General features: G+C 47.4%; 1 protein-coding gene across 7 annotated transcripts in view; it reads right to left on the minus strand.

Moving 5' to 3' along the window:
- Nucleotides 1-20,541, minus strand: part of FRYL (FRY like transcription coactivator) — a 520,064-nt gene that overhangs the window by 138,706 nt on the left and 360,817 nt on the right. For all 7 annotated transcript variants that reach the window (XM_075347029.1, XM_075347025.1, XM_075347024.1 and 4 more), the window contains 7 exons: nucleotides 19,604-19,872; nucleotides 17,530-17,725; nucleotides 16,475-16,599; nucleotides 15,540-15,597; nucleotides 12,460-12,551; nucleotides 3,988-4,160; nucleotides 3,033-3,193 (listed from right to left, as the gene is read on the minus strand). In XM_075347029.1, the coding sequence (XP_075203144.1) occupies nucleotides 3,033-3,193; nucleotides 3,988-4,160; nucleotides 12,460-12,551; nucleotides 15,540-15,597; nucleotides 16,475-16,599; nucleotides 17,530-17,725; nucleotides 19,604-19,872 (1,074 nt within the window). The remainder of the gene's footprint in view (nucleotides 1-3,032; nucleotides 3,194-3,987; nucleotides 4,161-12,459; nucleotides 12,552-15,539; nucleotides 15,598-16,474; nucleotides 16,600-17,529; nucleotides 17,726-19,603; nucleotides 19,873-20,541) is intronic.

Below are 20,541 nucleotides of genomic sequence, written 5' to 3' on the forward strand. Positions count from 1 at the left end.
ATGGCGTAGAACGAAAAAACCTACGCCTGAGAAGTGAAGGACACAACCTGCGTGGCAGAGTTATGTGCAACCGCAATAATCTCAGCCGGAGAAGCTGAGATAGCTTGGAGTGCCCTCACGGCTGCGAAGGCTGGAGCAAAAGATGCGACTATGGCTTCATAGATGGATTTCATCATAAGCGTTATTTGCCTGTCAGTAGCATTCGTGAGAGATGGACATCTGCCCCTAATACTACGGATCGAGCCGCCAGCCTAGAGACTGGAGGATCCACCCTGTGACACTGAGCTCAACCGTTAAGCACGTCAGGGGGGAAAAGGGTAACGCGTGTCAATAAGGCGCTTAGTAAGCGCTTGTCCGTCAAGTTCTGTGCTACTGGACGGCCCCTCTGGAGTTAGAGTGATCGAAACACGCACTCCTGATGAAGTCGGGGAAGGTTCCCAGCGGGCCCGCTTAGCCTATCATAGGCCGCGGTCCGTGACGGAGTTCTCACCGTGGGATCTGGGTGTTACCCCAGGATGTTGTACCGACTCAGAGGGACCTGGGAGCGATGAACTCACAGCTCCCTGGCCCTGTGGTATCGGTCTGGACTGCAAGGCTTCCAGTATCTTAGCAGACCCCCTGTCCATAGACAGAGTCCTGTGATGTGAAAGCTATTCAGAGATTTGCTGATTTCATCATGCAAACTCTGTCGCTGTCATCTGTGCAGTGCCCGTAATATAGCCGCACAAGAGGTACCGGTTGTAAAATAAGCCAGTGCCTTGGCACCCTTACTCTTTAAGAGCAGACAACAGCATATATATATATATACACATACACTGCGGCACCAAGGGGGGGACAGCACCTGAAAAACTGGTGCCCCCCAGTGCTCAGTGAGGGGGAAGGAGGATACCAACGTATGCTCCAGCCCTCCCTGCCGACGTCCAGTCGGCCGTCCCGTCGTTACCCCTGACTGGCAGGCCCGAGAACGGGAGTATATGGCACTAGGCCGTAAGAGCCAGGGACTAAATTTAAAAACGCGGCCTGCAGACATGGCGCGGTCGGCGCGGTAGTCCCAGTCTCACAAACCAGTCAGCAACCGCTGCGGCGTTTGTAACACAGATGCTGCATGCACTGTCCCTCAGGGGACACAGAGTACGTTATGATGCAGGGCTCTGTCCCTGTAGTCACAAAAGTGCGGGAATCTGGTGGCCTATAGTGATCAGTGAGGGGGGGCGGAGGACAGCGAGGTGTGCTCCAGCCCTCACTGTCGGCAACATACCGACCATCCCGCCCTTCTCCCTGACTGGCAGGCTCAGGGGCGGGAGTTTAACACACTAGGCCGCAAAAGCCGGGAACTAAAGTAAAAACCGCGGCCGGCAAACAGGCACGGTCGGTGCGGTAGTCCCGGACAAAAAATCCACACCGCAGTCGCAGCTGCGTCTGAGGCCAAGGTGCTTCATGCACCGTCCCAACGGGGACACAGAGTACCTGTAGATGCAGGGCCATGTCCCTGACGATACTCCGTCTCCTGTCCGGCAGATTCCCCCAGGGGCTGCGGATGTGGCTTGTGGCCACCAGATTCTCTGCCCCGGGTCTCCCTCAGCTGCAGCCAGAAGTTGCTGAAAACATGGCTGACGGCGTTCTCTGAGGAGGAGGGAGGCGTGGGCGTAGTCACAAAAAGTGCGGGAATCTGGTGTCCCAGCGTGGGTAGTGAGGGGGGCGGAGGACAGCTCAGTGTACTCCAGCCCTCACTGTCTGCGTCATACCGACCGTCCCGCCCTTTTCCCTGACTGGCAGGCCTGGGGGCGGGAGAATCCCATACTAGGCCGCAAAAGCCGGGGACTAAAGTTAAAATCGCGGCCGGCCGGCAGTGCACGGTCTGCGCGGTAGTCCCGGACCCATACGCACGCCGCAGTCGCTGCAGCGTCTGGGCCCAAGGTGCTTTATGCGCCGTCCCAACGGGGACACAGAGCACCTTGCCCTAGAAAGTGCGGGAATCTTCCAGTGCAGCGTCCCTCCCTTCCCCTGACTGGCAGGCCCGGGGGTGGGAATATGCGGTACTAGGCCGCAGAAGCCGGGGACTAGAGTTATAAGCGCGGCCGGCAAACAAGCGCGGTCAGCGCGGTAGTCCCGGCGCACTAACACGCCCAGCAGTGCTGCAGCGTGTATGACACAAGCGCTCCATGCGCCGTCCCCAAGGGGACACAGAGTACCTCACAGTAGCAGGGCCATGTCCCTGACGATACTCAGCTCCTGTCCAGCAGATTCCCCAGGGGCTGCGGAGGGAGCACGGTCCCAGTGTCTGGAGACCGATTATGGATCCCACTTCACCCAGAGCCCTGCAAGGATGGGGAAGGAAAACAGCATGTTGGCTCCTGCCTATGTACCCGCAATGGGTACCTCAACCTTAACAGCACCGCCGACCAGAGTGGGGTGAGAAGGGAGCATGCCGGGGGCCCTATATGGGCCCACTTTTCTTCCATCCGATATAGTCAGCAGCTGCTGCTGACTAAATTGTGGAGCTATGCGTGCATGTGTGCCTCCTTCGCACAAAGCATAAAAACTGAGGAGCCCGTGATGCACGGGAGGGTGTATAGCAGAGGGGAGGGGTTACACTTTTTAAAGTGTAATACTTTGTGTGGCCTCCGGAGGCAGAAGCTATACACCCAATTGTCTGGGTCTCCCAATGGAGCGACAAAGAAAGTGGGCGATGGGCTCTGTTCACACACGTCTTCTGTTGTTACGGGATGCATGGAGGTGATGACAGATGCTGCGCTATTCTGACCTTTCAAACAGCAAGAAATACCAGATGGAAAATGACTAACGAAGAAAGCATTCATGCCAGCTCCTGGAATTAAGCGCTCATCAATATAGCAGTATTAGGGCTGGAAGGCTGAGGGGATGGGGCTGAAAAGAAATATGATGGCGGCCAGTTAGTGGCAAGGGTGTCCACCACGTGGCTCTATCATGCAGAGCTCATGATTCCCATTTAGGGGATGAATATCCTCTTCCATGGTTATAATGACGGTATATAGTATGAGAGAGACGATTACCTTTAGTGCACAGTACTGATGGCGGTTTATCTGCATATTCCGATCACTGTATCTGTCCAGAGGGGTGAACATTATGCTGAACGGTCCGGCCCAATGACTGAATAACATGAACAGGCTATGGCGCAGGCTCTGCTGAGGAAAAATACTTCTTCTCTGGTGCACTGGAAACAAAAAGAGCATGTCCTAGTATATTCTTTACATCAGGATCACACCACAAACTATAAATTCCCTCAAGATCTGTGATGAAACCTTCTTCTACAGCCATCTGCAATCTAGCAACACCATAGAGACAATCTGGTGTCATACAGTTAAAGGGAATCTGTCTTCAGGTTTTTGCCACCTAATCTGAGAGCAGAATAACGTAGGGGCTGAAATCCTAAATCCAGCCATGTGTCACTTACTGGGCTGCTTGGTGTAGATTTAATAAAATCACTGTTTAATCAGCAGCAGATTATCAGAGGACTACTTGATGCGCTGCCAAGTAGTCCAGTGTATTTATGAGCTCTGTATAACTGCTAAATCTGCAGCAGAGAAACACAGTTTTATCAAAATGACAGCAAACAGCTCAGTAAGTGGCACATCGCTGGAATCAGGGTCTCTGTCTCTACATTATGCTGCTCTCAGGTGAGGTACAAAAAAGCCTAGTGATAGATTCCCTTTAATTAAGGTTCGTCGGGAACTGCAGACCATAATGTAATGGACTTGGCCTGAGGTCAGTTTTCTATTTCTATGATGGATTAGTTCAGAAATACAAAGGCAGTAAAAAGGAAAAAAAAAACATACAGAAAAAAATAAAAAATACATAAAATACATAAGAAAATACAAAGGAAATACAAAAGGTAATAAAACTACAAGGTCAGGTGCTTTGAGCGGATACATTTGTTTCTGCAGAATCTTTAGACTAAGCGTTCTTCTCTGTGTTGTAACAGGCTACATATGAGCAGAGGGTATATACCTGGAACGTTCTGAATGATATTCGCCACTAAGGCACTAAAATGGCATCGGATATCTTTCAGTGTATCAGAGTCCTTCTCGTTCTCCGCTTCCAATAATTGTCGGGTCAAGTCCACGTATTCCAGCAGAGTATTATTCAGGGAATGGGTCTCATTATCAAGGCCTCCACTTGCACTAAAAGAGAAAGCAACAGATGAGCGGCCATGCTGCATGTAGTGTGATTATACCGGTCACTAACGTGGGGTCTGCACAACAGGACGACGGGTCTTTTTCACAATTATTTCTGCTTTGCATTCAGACCGGACCCAACATTGTGCATGAACCCTAATCCAGATGACAGCCATGTGCTGCACACAGACTCTGCGCAGTAGCGGAGAACACCGTCATATATGCGGAATTACATGAAGCATGCCAGATTTTCCTTTGATTGATTGCAGCCGAATAAACTTCCAAATGAAAAGAGATGCATCGGAGCTGCAATAAGCCCCCAGTAGGCGTCATACTGGGACCAGGAGCCATAACCTTTGCTTTCTTTGTCGCTCCTAATTGGGAGACCCAGACAATTGGGTGTATAGCTATGCCTCCGGAGGCCACACAAAGTATTACACTAAAAGTGTAAAGCCCCTCCCCTTCAGCCTATACACCCCCCGTACTGCTACGGGCTCATCAGTTTTTATGCTTTGTGCGAAGGAGGTCAGACATCCACGCATAGCTCCACAGCTTAGTCAGCAGCAGCTGCTGACTATGTCGGATGGAAGAAAAGAGGGCCCATAACAGGGCCCCCAGCATGCTCCCTTCTCACCCCACTCTTGTCGGCGGTGTTGTTAAGGTTGAGGTATCCATTGCGGGTACGGAGGCTGGAGCCCACATGCTGCTTTCCTTCCCCATCCCTCAATTAGGGCTCTGGGTGAAGTGGGATCCCATCGGTCTCCAGGCACAGGAGACCGTGCTCCATCCACAGCTCCTGAGGACCCTGCTGGATAGGAGCCGAGTATCGTTCAGGGACATGGCCCTGCTACTTGGAGGTACTCTGTGTCCCCGTGGGGACTGCGCACAGCAACACTCCAGCATTGCTGGGTGTGCTAGTGCACCGGGGACAGCAGCGCTGGCTGCATTTGTGCCACTATACACTTCAGCGTCGCTGAGTGTGTTTGTGTCTTTCTTCCCGCCCCCAGCCCTGCCAGTCAGGGGAAGGGCGGGACGCTGTACAGGTCGGCAGCACTGAGGGCTGGAGCATGCTTTGCATACTCCACCCCCCTCACTCTGCACAGTGGGGCACCAGTTCCCGCACTTTTCTGGGTCACGCCCACGGCTCCCTCCTCTCCCCAGGACGCTGGCAGCCATTCCTCTCAGCTCTGCTAACGCTGGAGAGGACAGACAAGCTCAGGGACACCCAGGCAGGAATTCTGGTGCCCACACAACCGCTTTGCGCAGGCGGTAAGCAGCACCTGTGGTGCTGGCCCCACTAGTGCAGAAGTGTATTTATAGTTTATATGATTATAGTCTATACTTTACACTGTAGGGTGCACTGTTGATTTGTGGCTATATACCCTCCTGTATTGCTCAGAGGAGACAACAGCATGTCGTCCACAAATAGCAAGGGTGCCAAGGCACAGACTTACTATGCTGCCTGTGCAGCATGTACGGCTATACTGCCGGCAGGTTCCACTGACCCTCATTGTGTGCAATGCTCGGCCCCTGTGGCACTTTCTCAGCCGGAGCCTCTGCTAGGGGTGGCCCAGGGAGAACCACCTGTTGACACTGTCCAGGTGACAGGGACGGAGTTTGCAGTTTTTACTGAAAGACTTTCTGAGACTATGGCTAAGATATTAGAAGCCTTGCAGTCCAGGCCGGCATCTCAAGCCAGGGGCACTGTGGAATCATTGTCCCCTGGTTCCCCTCAGTGGGAACAGCAATGTCTTCCCGGGGTGTCTCATGGATCCCAGGGTGAGGTCTCTGACACGGACCGCAGCCCCAGACCGACTAAGAAAGCTCGCTATGAAATCCCCTCGACATCATCACAATGTTCAGGGTCTCAGCGAAAGGACTCTCTGTATGATGAAGCGGAGGTAGCTGATCAGGATTCTGATCCTGAAGCCGCTCTCAACCTTGATACTCCTGATGGGGACGCCATAGTGAATGATCTTATTGCGTCCATCAATGAAATGTTGAATATTTCTCCCTCAGCTCCTCCTGTGGAGGAGTCAGCTTCTCAGCAGGAGAAATTCCGTTTCAGGTTTCCCAAGCGTACAAAGAGTATGTTTCTGGACCACTCTGACTTCAGAGAGGCAGTCCAGAAACACCGAGCTTATCCAGATAAGCGTTTTTCCAAGCACCTTAAGGATACACGTTACCCTTTTCCCCCTGACGTGGTCAAGGGCTGGACTCAGTGTCCCAAGGTGGATCCTCCAATCTCCAGACTGGCAGCTAGATCCATAGTTGCAGTGGAAGATGGAGCTTCACTCAAGGATGCCACTGACAGATGGAGCTCTGGTTGAAATCCATCTATGAAGCTATCGGCGCGTCTTTTGCTCCAGCATTCGCAGCCGTATGGGCACTCCAAGCTATCTCAGCTGGTCAGGCGCAAATTGACGCACTCACACGTACGTCTGCGCCGCAGGTGGCGTCCATAACCTCTCAAACGTCGGCATTTGCATCCTACGCTATTAATGCTGTCCTGGACTCTGCGACCCGTACTGCGGTTGCAGCCGTCAATTCGGTGGCAATACGCAGGGCCTTGTGGCTGCGGGAATGGAAGGCAGATTCGGCTTCCAAAAAAGTGCTTAACTGGATTGCCATTTTCTGGCGACCGTTTGTTTGGTGAGAGATTGGATGAAATCATCAAACAATCCAAGGGAAAGGAAACATCCTTACCCCAGGCCAAACCAAAAACACCCCAACAGAGGAGGGGACAGTCGAGGTTTCGGTCCTTTCGGGGTACGGGCAGGTCCCAATTCTCCTCGTCCAAAAGGCTTCAGAAGGATCAGAGGAACTCCGACGCATGGCGGTCTAAATCACGCCCTAAAAAGACCGCCGGAGGTGCCGCTACCAAGGCGGCTTCCTCATGACTTACGGCCTCCTCACACCGCATCCTCGGTCGGTGGCAGGCTCTCCCGCTTTTGCGACACCTGGCTGCCACAAGTAAAAGACCGTTGGGTGAGAGACATTTTGTCTCACGGTTACAGGATAGAGTTCAGCTCTCGTCCTCCGACTCGATTCTTCAGAACATCTCCGCCTCCCGAGCGAGCCGAGGCTCTTCTGCAGGCGGTGGGCATTCTGAAGGCAGAAGGAGTGGTGGTCCCGGTTCCTCTTCAGCAACAGGGTCACGGTTTCTACTCCAACCTGTTTGTGGTTCCAAAGAAGGACGGGTCCTTCCGTCCTGTTTTGGACCTAAAACTGCTCAACAAACACGTAAGGACCAGGCGGTTCCGGATGGAATCCCTCCGCTCCGTCATCGCCTCAATGTCCCAAGGAGATTTCCTAGCATCGATCGATATCAAGGATGCTTATCTCCACGTACCAATTGCTCCAGAGCATCAGCGCTTCTTGCGCTTCGCCATAGGAGACGAACACCTTCAGTTCGCGGCACTGCCGTTCGGCCTGGCGACAGCCCCAAGGGTTTTCACCAAGGTCATGGCTACAGTAGTTGCGGTCCTCCACTCTCAGGGTCACTCAGTGATACCTTACTTAGACGATCTGCTGGTCAAGGCACCCTCTCAAGAGGCATGCCAACACAGCCTCAACGTTACTCTGGAGATTCTCCAGAGTTTCGGGTGGATCATCAATTTTCCAAAGTCAAATCTGACACCGGTCCAATCACTGACATATCTTGGCATGGAGTTTCATACTCTTCCAGCGATAGTGAAGCTTCCGCTGGACAAACAGCGTTCACTACAGACAGGGGTACAATCTCTCCTTCAAGGTCGGTCACACCCCTTGAGGCGCCTCATGCACTTCCTGGGGAAGATGGTGGCAGCAATGGAAGCAGTCCCTTTCGCGCAGTTTCACCTGCGTCCTCTTCAATGGGACATCCTACGCAAGTGGGACAGGAGGCCGACGTCCCTAGACAGGAACGTCTCCCTTTCTCAAGCAACCAAAGCTTCCCTTCGGTGGTGGCTTCTTCCCACCTCATTATCGAAAGGAAAATCCTTCCTACCCCCATCCTGGGCGGTGGTCACGACGGACGTGAGCCTGTCAGGGTGGGGAGCAGTTTTTCTCCACCACAGGGCTCAGGGTACGTGGACTCAGCAAGAGTCCTCACTTCAGATCAATGTTCTGGAGATCAGGGCAGTGTATCTTGCCCTAAAAGCGTTCCAGCAGTGGCTGGAAGGCAAGCAGATCCGAATTCAGTCGGACAACTCCACAGCGGTGGCTTACATCAACCACCAAGGGGGACACGCAGTCGGCAAGCCTTCCAGGAAGTCCGGAGGATTCTGCTGTGGGTGGAAGCCACAGCATCCACCATATCCGCAGTTCACATCCCGGGCGTAGAAAACTGGGAAGCAGACTTTCTCAGTCGCCAGGGCATGGACGCAGGGGAATGGTCCCTTCACCCGGACGTGTTTCAGGAGATCTGTTGCCGCTGGGGGATGCCGGACGTCGACCTAATGGCGTCACGGCACAACAACAAGGTCCCAACATTCATGGCTCGATCTCAAGATCACAGAGCTCTGGCGGCAGACGCCTTAGTTCAGGATTGGTCGCAGTTTCAGCTTCCTTATGTGTTTCCTCCTCTGGCTCTGTTGCCCAGAGTGTTACGCAAGATAAGGGCCGACTGCCGCCGCGCCATCCTCGTCGCTCCAGACTGGCCGAGGAGGTCGTGGTACCCGGATCTGTGGCATCTCACGGTCGGCCAACCGTGGGCACTGCCAGACCGACCAGATTTCCTATCTCAAGGGCCGTTTTTCCATCGGAATTCTGCGGCCCTCAACCTGACTGTGTGGCCATTGAGTCCTGGATCCTAGCGTCTTCAGGATTATCTCAAGAGGTCATTGCCACTATGAGACAGGCTAGGAAACCAACGTCCGCCAAGATTTCCTCCCTAAGGTGGTATCCCCTTTTCATCTCAATCAGGACATCTCCTTACCCTCGTTTTGTCCTCATCCAGTTCACCAATGTGAAAAGGATTTACACTTGTTAGATCTGGTGAGAGCACTCAGACTCTACATTTCTCGTACGGCGCCCCTGCGCCGCTCCGATGCACTCTTTGTCCTTGTCGCTGGCCAGCGTAAAGGGACACAAGCTTCCAAATCAACCCTGGCTCGGTGGATCAAGGAACCAATTCTCGAAGCTTACCGTTCCTCGGGGCTTCCGGTTCCCTCAAGACTGAAGGCCCATTCTACCAGGGCCGTGGGAGCGTCCTGGGCCTTGCGACACCAGGCTATGGCTCAGCAGGTGTGTCAGGCAGCTACCTGGTCGAGCCTGCACACTTTCACGAAACACTATCAGGTGCATACCTATGCTTCGGCAGATGCCAGCCTAGGTAGGCGAGTCCTTCAGGCGGCAGTTGCCCACCTGTAGGACGGAGCCGTTACGGCTCTATTATGAGGTATTATTTACCCACCCAGGGACTGCTTTTGGACGTCCCAATTGTCTGGGTCTCCCAATTAGGAGCGACAAAGAAGAAGGGAATTTTGTTTACTTACCGTAAATTCCTTTTCTTCTAGCTCCAATTGGGAGACCCAGCACCCGCCCCTGTTTTTGTATACACATGTTGTTCATGTTAAATGGTTTCAGTTCTCCGATATTCCTTCGGATTGAATTTACTTTAAACCAGTTTATAATTTTTTCCTCCTTCTGGCTTTTGCACCAAAACTGATGAGCCCGTAGCAGTACGGGGGGTGTATAGGCTGAAGGGGAGGGGCTTTACACTTTTAGTGTAATACTTTGTGTGGCCTCCGGAGGCATAGCTATACACCCAATTGTCTGGGTCTCCCAATTGGAGCTAGAAGAAAAGGAATTTACGGTAAGTAAACAAAATTCCCTTCTTTGCAGCACAAGATGTACTTTTGAATGACGCCATTCAGGTCATCATGTGATGCACTGGAAAGCAGGAAAAAAAATTACAGGCGCAGCAAAATTGCAAAAAAAAAAAAAAAAAAAAGTACAATTCAACAATGGTTTTCTTCTAATCAAGTTTACCATAGGGTTAAAATGATAAGGGAATAGGATTTCCAGGTCCGTATGATTATGCAGATACCATATATGAACAGAAGACCGGCACTCCAAAACGTGCAGTAATCTTTAGAATTCAATCCATAGAAGCACAGTACAAACAAAAAGAACGCGTTTTTGGATAGACCTTTAGCCTTTATCAATTGGCAAAGGCTAAAAGTCTAGCCGAAAACGCGTTCTTTTTGTTTGTACTGTGCCTCTATGGATTCAATTCTAAAGATTACTGCAAGTTTTGGAGTGCCGGTCTTCTGTTCATATATTATTTGGGTGTGCCATCCCTTGACCGAGCACCTGCAATTTTGAGTGCCGCCTGGATATCACGTCTCATTATGCAGATACCAAACATAAACTGATTTTTTATTTAAATGGTAAAATAAAAATTGGAAATTTGTAAAAATGAAAAAAAAACAATTCCCGAGATCTGTGACATTTTTATTGGTTAATGGAGCTGTGTACGGTTTTACTTTTTGCACCTTGGGCTGATGTTTTCATTTATGCCATTTTGGGGTAATTATGATGTTTTGAGCGCCTGTTATCGCAGCTATTACTCTGTTTGAAAAAAAACCCTGCAATTTTGGCATCGTAATGTTTTTTTTTCCATTTTGTCTTTAGCCAATTAGGTTTAGTAATTTAACATTTTTTTCATATTTTAACTTTTTTTATTATTATTTCTTTCTTTTTTTTTTTTAATGTTCTGCTGTTATTGTTGGTCCCTCCTTAGGGGACTTGAACCTAAGATCATCCACTCTTGTACTATACACAGCTATACCACACTACTGCTAACAGCAAAAATCACAGTCTCCTATTAAACGCCGGCTTTCACAGGAGTAGCATGACAAGTACGGAGGTCTTCAGCAGACCCCCGCCCATCATGGCAACTCATCAGAGGCCGGCGATCACATCACGGGTGTACCGATGGGTGCATAGGATGACATCCCAATACTGGCGTGCTGTAAACTTAGCTGTGATATTCAGCCATCATCTGCTATCATCTGCTGGTAAAGATGCAAGCTCAGCTTGTGAGCCCGCATCAAAGTCAGAGAGCCGGCATATGATGCACATGTAAGGGGTTAAAGAGTTTGTCTCAAGTGAGAAAACATTCTGCTATCAGCTGTTGTAGTTACTAAAAAAACACTATTATTTACGCTCCCTGGGTCTCCACTGCACTGTTGGTCGCAGCGCTGATATCATGTTGACAGCACTGCAACCAATAACTCCAGTCCAGCATCCAATATCATTTATGAACGAGTTGCAGAGCTCACTGATTGGCTACAATTTTGCTAACTTTATGTTAGTGCTAGAGACAAGCAACAAAGATCAGGGCAGCAGCCAAGACTCTGATGAACCCAAAGAGGGTAGTTAATCAGTTTTTTTTCTTATTATTATAACCACTACAGTTTATATCAGACAGTTTTCAGAAAATGGACAACCCCTTTAAATAAATGACAGACCCCACACAAAGCATTTGTGACATAACAGATTCTCTCCTCAGCACAATGTATAGAAGGGGACGGGAACCTTTTTGGCTGAGAGAGCCATGAACACCACATATTTTAAAATGCAATTTCGTGAGAGCCATACTCACCAGGGGGATAGCGCCGGTGGTAGATAGGTTAAGAAGGTCCTAGGAGGCAGGGTAGGCAATGCTGCAAGCACGGAGGAGGGGGTGTCGTGGCTTAAGAGGGTCAGTGTGCGGCAGCAGAGGGTCGGTGATACTGCAAGATCGTGGGGTGTTGCGGTGGTGAGTAGTCCTGATCTGCCGGCGGGCTGCTTTGAATCTACCGCAGTTGACGAGATCGACTTCAAGAAAATGGCCGCGGTGCATGCGCAGATCAATGCGATGGACTTAAAGGATAAAATGACCTAGGAGTCCTATCTGCGCACGCGCCGCCTCCGTGGCCACTTTCTTAAAGTCGATCTTGTCAATTGCGAGAGATTCAAAGCAGCCCACAGATCAATGGCACCCGCCGCCGCAACACCCCACGAGCCCACAGTATCACTGACCCTGCGCCACCACTGCCGGCCCGGTAAGCCACATGCAGTTTCTAAGATGCACCCCAATTTTCCTCCAGGTTTGTGGGGGGAAAAAAGTGCGTCTTACAAACCGGAAAATACGGTATTTTTTTTAAATTAAAGATTTGTCTGCGAGCCAGATGCAGCCATCGAAAGAGCCACATCTGGCTTGCGAGCCATAGGTTCTCGACCCCTGATGTATAGTGTAAGTAATGCCAATTCAACAATATAAAAACAACAGCCTGAGAAAATACAGACCCCTTAATTATTCCATTATATAACCTACTTGTGACTAATGACACCAGCATCTGCCAGCAGTTCAAATATCCGGACCAGCTGCACTCGTAATATATCTCGACGCCTGCGCCGCTTCATGTTCTGTTGAAATAAAACGATAAACACGGAAACTTCATTTTGTCAAATGTTTAAAAGAGATTTTCTGAAACTGTAATACAACTGGCACATCTGATCAATGGGGTGAGTCCAGTGCGCACCGTTCCCCTTTTATTACTTAACCACCAGTACCAGACCCGATTGTATCAGCAGTGGACGCAAACATCAGCTGCAACCGCCGCCATCACATGTATGATCAGGTGCCTGGATACAATGAAGGGGGTGCAGAGCTCACCGGAGTCAAACACCCACCCATCTGACCTATTCAAAGTACGCTCTGACAAGTTAATCCAATTTCAAATACAGTATACCACAAAAGTGAGTACACCCCTCACATTTTTGTAAACGGTGTGTTATATTTTTTCATGCAACAACACTCACAATATGACACCTAGATACAGTAGTCAGTGTACAGCTTGTATAACAGTGTAAATTTTGTGCCCTCTAAATAACTCAACACACAGCCATTCATGTCTAAAAGCACTGGCAACAAAAGTGAGTACACCCTAAGTGAAAATGAACACATTCTGTAAATGTCAATATTTTGTGTGGCCACCATTATTTTCAAGCACTGCCTTTTCACTTTTGGGCATGGAGGTCACTAGAGCTTGACCGGAGCCACTGGACTCCTCTACCATTCTCCATGATGACATCACACAGGTTTTGGATGTTAGAGACCTTGTCTAGGCTCCTCCACCTTCATTTGAGAAGGCCCCACAGATTTAGGTCTGGAGACATTCTCAGCCAGTCCAACACCATTATCCTCAGTTTCTTTAGAAAGGCAATGGTCATCTTGGAGGTGTGTTTGGGGTCATTAAGCTGGAATACTGCCCTGCAGCCCAGTTTCTGGAGGAAGGGGATCATGCTCTGCTTCAGTAGGTCACCGTACATGTTGGCATGCATAGTTCCCTCAGTGAACTGTAGCTCCCACAGCCGGCAGCACTCCTGCAGCCCCAAATAATGACACTCTCACCACCATGCTTTACTGTAGGCTGGACACACTTGTCTTTGTCCACCTTATTTAGTTGCTCCCACACACACTTGGCACCGTCTGAAACAAATCGGTTTATATTGGTCTCATAAGATTAAAGGACATGGTTCCAGTAATCCATGCTCTTAGTCTTCTTGTCTTCAGCAAACCGTTTGCGGGTTTTCTTGTACATCATCTTTAGCACCGGCTCTCTTCTGGGACGACAGCCATGCAGACCAATTTGATGCAGTGTGATACAGCACCGACAGGCTGCCCTCCCACCCCTTTAAAAGAAGCTGGCCGCGCTCATATGTGTATTTTGAAAAAAACCTCTGGAAATGACGCTGACCATGTGCACTCAATCTCTTGGTTGATTATAGTGAGGTATGTTCTGAGTGGAAACTTTTGTTGCCAGTGGTTTAGACATTAATGACTGTGTCTGACTAATTGATTAATGACTGTATGTTGAGTTATTTAGAGGACACCAAATTTACACGGTTATACAAGCTATACACTGACTACTGTACATTGTATGAAAGTACCAGATCTTTGGGGCTGTCCCATGAAGATATAATAAAATATTTACAAAAATGTGAGGGGTGTACTCTACCTCGTGATATACTGTAACTCCAATTTTCTATCAATATTTAGTCTCCAAAGAGGGTCATCAGTACTAATATATATATATATATATATATATATAAACAAAGCATATGAGAAAACTATGGATGGATGGATACATTTTTATCTATCTATATCTATCTATCTATATCTATATATGTATATATCTACATCTATCTATCTATACATCTACATCTATTTATCTATACATCTCTATATATACACCATATTTTTCGGACTATAAGACACACTTTTTCCCCCAAATGTTGGGGGACAGTGGGGGTTGCGTCTTATAGTCTGAATGTAGGGCTGCAGGGAATGAGGGTGCTGCGGTGGAGCGGGTAATCGGGGGCACGAGCAGGCTGTGCAGCACCTGCCGTGACCACATGGCCCCGCTCATTTCATATGCATGCCCATCATTCTGCCCATTTCTCAGCGCAGAAGCCGGTGCTGACAGGTGGGCGAGGTGATGGGCTGGGGATGCGCGCATACTAAACAGCCGGCCCGCATGACCACCTCTGGCAACTACAGCCTGGAATGCTCATGTGTGGCTGTATTCACTGCCCCCTGCACATCATCATCAGCGCGGGGTGCAGTGAATAAATATACTCACCCGTCACCGTTGTCTGCAGCATCGCTCGTTCTCCTGTCTGTGCCGGCCGCGGCTGTGTGTGGAGACTAGCGGTGCGTACAGCGATGACGCACATGCGTGGAGAGAGAAAAGGTGAGTATGAACGTTTATTTTTTTTGTGTGTCACAGGATGTGGCCATACACCAGGATGGGGTATATAGCAGGATGGGAGCACATACCAGGATGGCAGTATATAGCAGGATGGGAGCTATACCAGGATGAGGGACATATATATACAAGGCAGGAAGATCATTACCAGGATGGGATACCCTAGTAGAGAATTTGGCGGACATTACCCCCATAACAGTGTCAGCAGCAGATCCAGATTTTCATATTTTTCTTCTCTAAAACCAGGGGGCGTCTTATGGTCTGCTGCGTTTTATATTATATTATATTATATTATATATATATATATATATATATACATATATATACATATACATATATATATATATATATATATATATATATATATATATATATATATATATATATATGTATATATACACACACACACACCTCATTTTTCCGATGATTATATATATATATATATATATATATATATACACATACATATATATTATATATATATATACACATATACATACACACACACCTATACATCTATCTATAGATATCACACACACACACACACACACACACAACTGTATGTAACTATATATTTTTATAAAGAGGGGAAAAAAATAGGAATCACACTATGAATAATACAAGAGTGAAAAAATATAATTACCTCTGGCCTCCTATCAAGTGCTTCTTTAATTATGGGGTGCAGCTCCTCAATTAATTCCCTGGATACAAACAACACACAGTCGTATTAGACAATTGTTGTGAACACATCTACACTATGGAGTTTACATAATTTACTAATGTGAAGAAGCTCTGGAGTGTAACATTCCTGGGTGGCAAAGAGGAAGACGGTCATTAATACAAGTGAAAGATTATACTTGTTGTTACAAGGGATTTTAGGGATCTAAAAAATGAATGACTACTACATGGAATAAGCAACACTGAAAATAAAGCAGATACTGTCAAATTCAGGCATGAATGTCTTCACTTCCTGCATTAGATTGTTTTACCTTTCAATCAAAATGCCACAAATAAGACATTTAGTAATAAAGTTGCACCAAATGGTAAACATATTAAATAAGTTTTTCAAGTATTATAGTAAAACACCCCAAAAGCTTGCATTTTTACATTCTTTAGAAAGTGTGAGGCTCCTATCCATATAGTACCATGGTATGGAAAATAAGCCCCATGAGAGCGCTGCCAGACACCCGGTGAGACGTCAGAGATCACTGAAGAGATGGCTCTGCAGTAAAACAATTTTCTGTTGCGTTTCGGGGAAAAGTTCCCCCCGTACATATAACATTATGCATTTGTTTTTCTCCAATACCTCTTATACATGGCCTGTGATTGGTGATTGATATGGCATGTTAACTTGAAGGGTAATATTTAGAATAAACAGAAATAGTCCATACATGTGGGTGATTTTGGTTTTGCGAAAATGGGAGAAAAAAAAAAAAAAAGGGAACCTTTATTCCTATCCAGCATTACCCCTTCAAGCTGAAGGACACCTCACGACCATGAAATGAGAAGTCACTGGAATACATGTTGGACAATGTTATTTTGTGTTACCAGTAACTTGTCAAGTAAACCGCATCTTACCGAAAAGCTCCAGGGTTGGTCCTGCCAAGGCCCAGAACAAGAGATTCTGTGATTTCCATGCTCTCAGAACGCATCATTGGTACTATGTGCTTGAATAGGGATGAGGGGGACGGACTGCCGATGATCTGGAAAATACGACCGATTGTACAAATCACTTTAGTAGGTGGCGGTAGAAACTTCCAACTATGCTCAAAGCGGTTGGTACCATGACCCTGTATGCAAAGTATATTGAGCCGAACAATGGCAGCGACAATCGCTTAGCCCCATACAGTTTGCACGTTATGTACATTGCTAGACTTTTTCCAGCAATCCCATAGGTAATGAATAGAGCAATGGGACGCACTGCAATAGTTGTACCCCCAGAGAGCAGCAAATCATCATCTATTCTGTGATCAGGTGATAACGATAATAGAGTGCATATACTCAAGCATAAAAATACATGTATAGGATCGCTATAGACAGAAGTAAGAGACATTAAGAGGTTTATTCCCATCTCCAAGATCCTATCCAAATATGTAGTAGGTGTAAATTATAATAATTTTAGCAAATATCTCGTAGAAATGTAATATAGTTCCCTGAAATAACCATGTCTCCTACCTCATGTGCAGGGCATTGCAGTTTAGGTATCTATGGTTACAACCACAAGCAACTAACTAGCACAATATGAGTGGTCGTAGCCATGTATACCTAAGCTGCAATGCCCTGCACATGAGGTAAGTGACATAGTGAATCAGGAGAACTATACTACATTTCTAATTGGAGGTGTTTGCTAATATTATGACACCTACGAAATATTTGGACAGGATCTTGGATATGGGAATACCCCTTTAAGGTTGTTAGAACACAAAGATTTCACTGTTTCTTTAAAAAGGTGAATATTGTCAGCAAAACTGATTGCAAATATTGATCTACAATTTTATTTTTTTTAGAAAAGAGAAATGGAAAAGCAAGAGCAGAACTCCATTAACAGCTAGTTTGTTAGATTGATAAATGAACAGCATAAAAAAACAAAGGCAGAAGTTCCCTTACAACATTAGTCTTTATGGATGACTTACTTTAGAGTCAATGCAATATCCACTGTCAGGGGTAGACGCCAGCGTCTCTGGAGGGGAACATCGAACAGAACCAGCAGATGCGGAAGAACCGGTGGATGTTGCTGCACTGCAGCAAAGAATCAAGTAGTTTCTCCAAAGGCCGATATAAGAATCGCTGCCGGTGACTGCAGTCACTTTCTTTGCATTAATGGGACTGCTGAAAAAAGGAATAAAGGAAATTAAAAGTTGATTTTGAAACATTTTAAGGGATTGTCAAGGACTTTTATTATTTTTGTGTATGGGGCTTAGAACAGGCAGGTAGCTACTAATTACCTGACCGTTCTGCATAGGGACAGGCTCAAACGGGGCTTCTGTTGCTTTAATTTACCACTCGTCAACAGAGCAGCTCTTTCTCTTCCACTCTGTCGACGTGGCGTCACTGCAGTCGTCGTGCTGACTGAAAGCTGGCTCTCCGCAGGTAGGCAGCAGGGAGCTAGCAGTCAATCACCAAGTGATCAGCAGAGACGCCTTGTTGACAGAGCTGAGCAGAAGAGAAGAAGCTGTCGACGTGACATCAGTAGAAGCCACAGAATCACCAGCAGGAGCTGTCCGATTCAGCATAGATCAGCGCTCCGCAATTGCTGGCAACTACTTGTCTGTTACTTCCTAGTCCCATTCACAAAAATAATAATAGTCCTAGATAAAGATCTCTATAAGGCCCTCTTCACAAGTCAGTGATTCCGGTATGTATGTTGCCATTTATATAAGTACTGGAATCACGGAGATACGCAGACCCATTAAAATCAATGCGCACACATCAGTGATTTCTCAGGAACTGCGTGGCGCACAAACATGTCTGTATGGCTTTAAGTCTGTTTTTCTCCGGCACCACCGATGTCACACGGACCACACAGTGGTGTGATCCGTGTGACACACACCAGAGAAAACATGTGTGTGAATTAAATGAATTTCTATACTCCCCCGTCTCCAGCGATGCGGTCTTTGGCGCTGCTGTCACTTCCTTCAAGGCCCGCTCATTATGCTCATGCATATTCACTGCACCATGGCAGTATAAACCAGAAGAAGAGGGCATCACATGTAGTGCAAAACATAAGGGCAAGGCGTCACATGTACGGGCAAGTCCTCCATGTCCAGGTCTCCTCTGATCAGGTATCTATTCCAATCCTTTCACCACTTAAACTATCTAAACTATTTGTGGGGTGTGCACCATGTTGTGCTAAGGCCACTAGTGCTTTAGTCCCTTTGGCACCACATTGTTTGCACATACCCCATGTGATGTCCCCTCTTTTTGTTTACATGTTCACTTTACACTAGGCTGACTGTTACATCCACGCCACGTCACCTGTTTCCCAGTTCTGCATTTTTCACTTTTATTAACATGTGATATACACGTCATACTGCAGAACTGCGTGTTTCATATTCCTCTTCATTTTTCTCCTGGTCATATATTTTTATTATCTGCCAACTATATTGTCACAATTTCTGCTATTTATTGTTCCTGGACGGTTTACCATATATTACGGAGTCTCTGCCCTTATGTTTTGCACTACATATGATTCCCTCTTCTTCTGGTTTATACTGCCATTGTGGCGGTCTCTTTTTTTTAAGCAATAAATCATTTGTTTTTTGACCTTATCGGTTTTCGTGGAATTTTTTCTACATTTCTGTGTCTCTCATGTATTTTTCCGTAGGTCGTTCTATATCCTTACAGCCCTCTCTATTATTCAATTGCGATATATGTACTTATTTATGTACGGTTGTCTCTTTTGATCTATCTCGGTATTCATATTCACTGCACCGCGGACCCAGAAGCAACAGCATGGTGACACCGCAGCGGCCAGTCATCAGCACCAGGGACAGGCGAGTAAAAAGTTCCTACTCTCACGGATAGCGCACAGACAAGACAAATGTGCCAAAATCACAGCACACAGAGGGCCACACGCACCTTCAACACGTCAGTCAAAATGTGTGCTTTTTTTCACTGACGTGTGAAAGCGCCCTATAAAGGAGGTAATTATCAAGTTTATAGCTAGATGCGTTATATTCCTTGTTTCCACCGCAAACAATGTCTTACTTTATATCGACTTGTGGTGAAAGCAGCTGGAGGCGGGTGTACGAAAACATCCAGGCATAGCTGACAGCTGTGGGGCAGTACTTGGGCAGGTTCTCCTGTTTCATGAAGCTGGACAGGCTTATTATCCAAGGATCCTGACCCTGAGTGACATGTGCAAAGATCCAGGTGTGGGATGGACTGACCACATCAAACTGATGGCTGATGGGGGATGAACTCCACTCTGCGAGCGTCTGAAGATCTATGGAGCTAGGACAGTACAGCAAAGTGGTCTAAAGAAGAGAAATAAGAAAAATCAGACCAGACCTAGATGAATCCTCAAGAGGAAATCACAGAAACGGGACATCAAAATAACTAAAGGCTAAACACAAAGAAATATTAACACATGCAGTTTACTTTATGTAAAGACTAACCATTGTTTTAATTATTATCTCATAAATCATTAATACATGTGAAAACAATGAACTTTGTAATATATCTTAGAAGAGAAATTTGCTTCTTTCTCCTCCAGGACTCTTGTTTCATTCTCAAAAAGCCTCTAAAATGTGTCTTCAATTAATACAGATCTTTCATGACTAAGATGGGAGATGAAAGTTGGTGATCATAAAAGTTCAATGGAGTCTTCTAACTGGGATTTCACGAAAACTTGCAGCAAAATGTCAGTCTCAGAACAGAAAAGGCGCTCAGTGCACCCCTGGTAGGGCCAAGCGGCTCTGTGCACCCCTGGTAGGGCCAAGCGGCTCCGTGCACCCCTGGTAGGGCCAAGCGGCTCCGTGCACCCCTGGTAGGGCCAAGCGGCTCCGTGCACCCCTGGTAGGGCCAAGCGGCTCCGTGCACCCCTGGTAGGGCCAAGCGGCTCTGTGCACCCCTGGTAGGGCCAAGCGGCTCCGTGCACCCCTGGTAGGGCCAAGCAGCTCCGTGCACCCCTGGTAGGGCCAAGC

This window comes from Anomaloglossus baeobatrachus, chromosome 1, assembly GCF_048569485.1.
Source record: "Anomaloglossus baeobatrachus isolate aAnoBae1 chromosome 1, aAnoBae1.hap1, whole genome shotgun sequence".
In the NCBI taxonomy this organism is placed as follows: Eukaryota; Metazoa; Chordata; class Amphibia; order Anura; family Aromobatidae; genus Anomaloglossus; species Anomaloglossus baeobatrachus.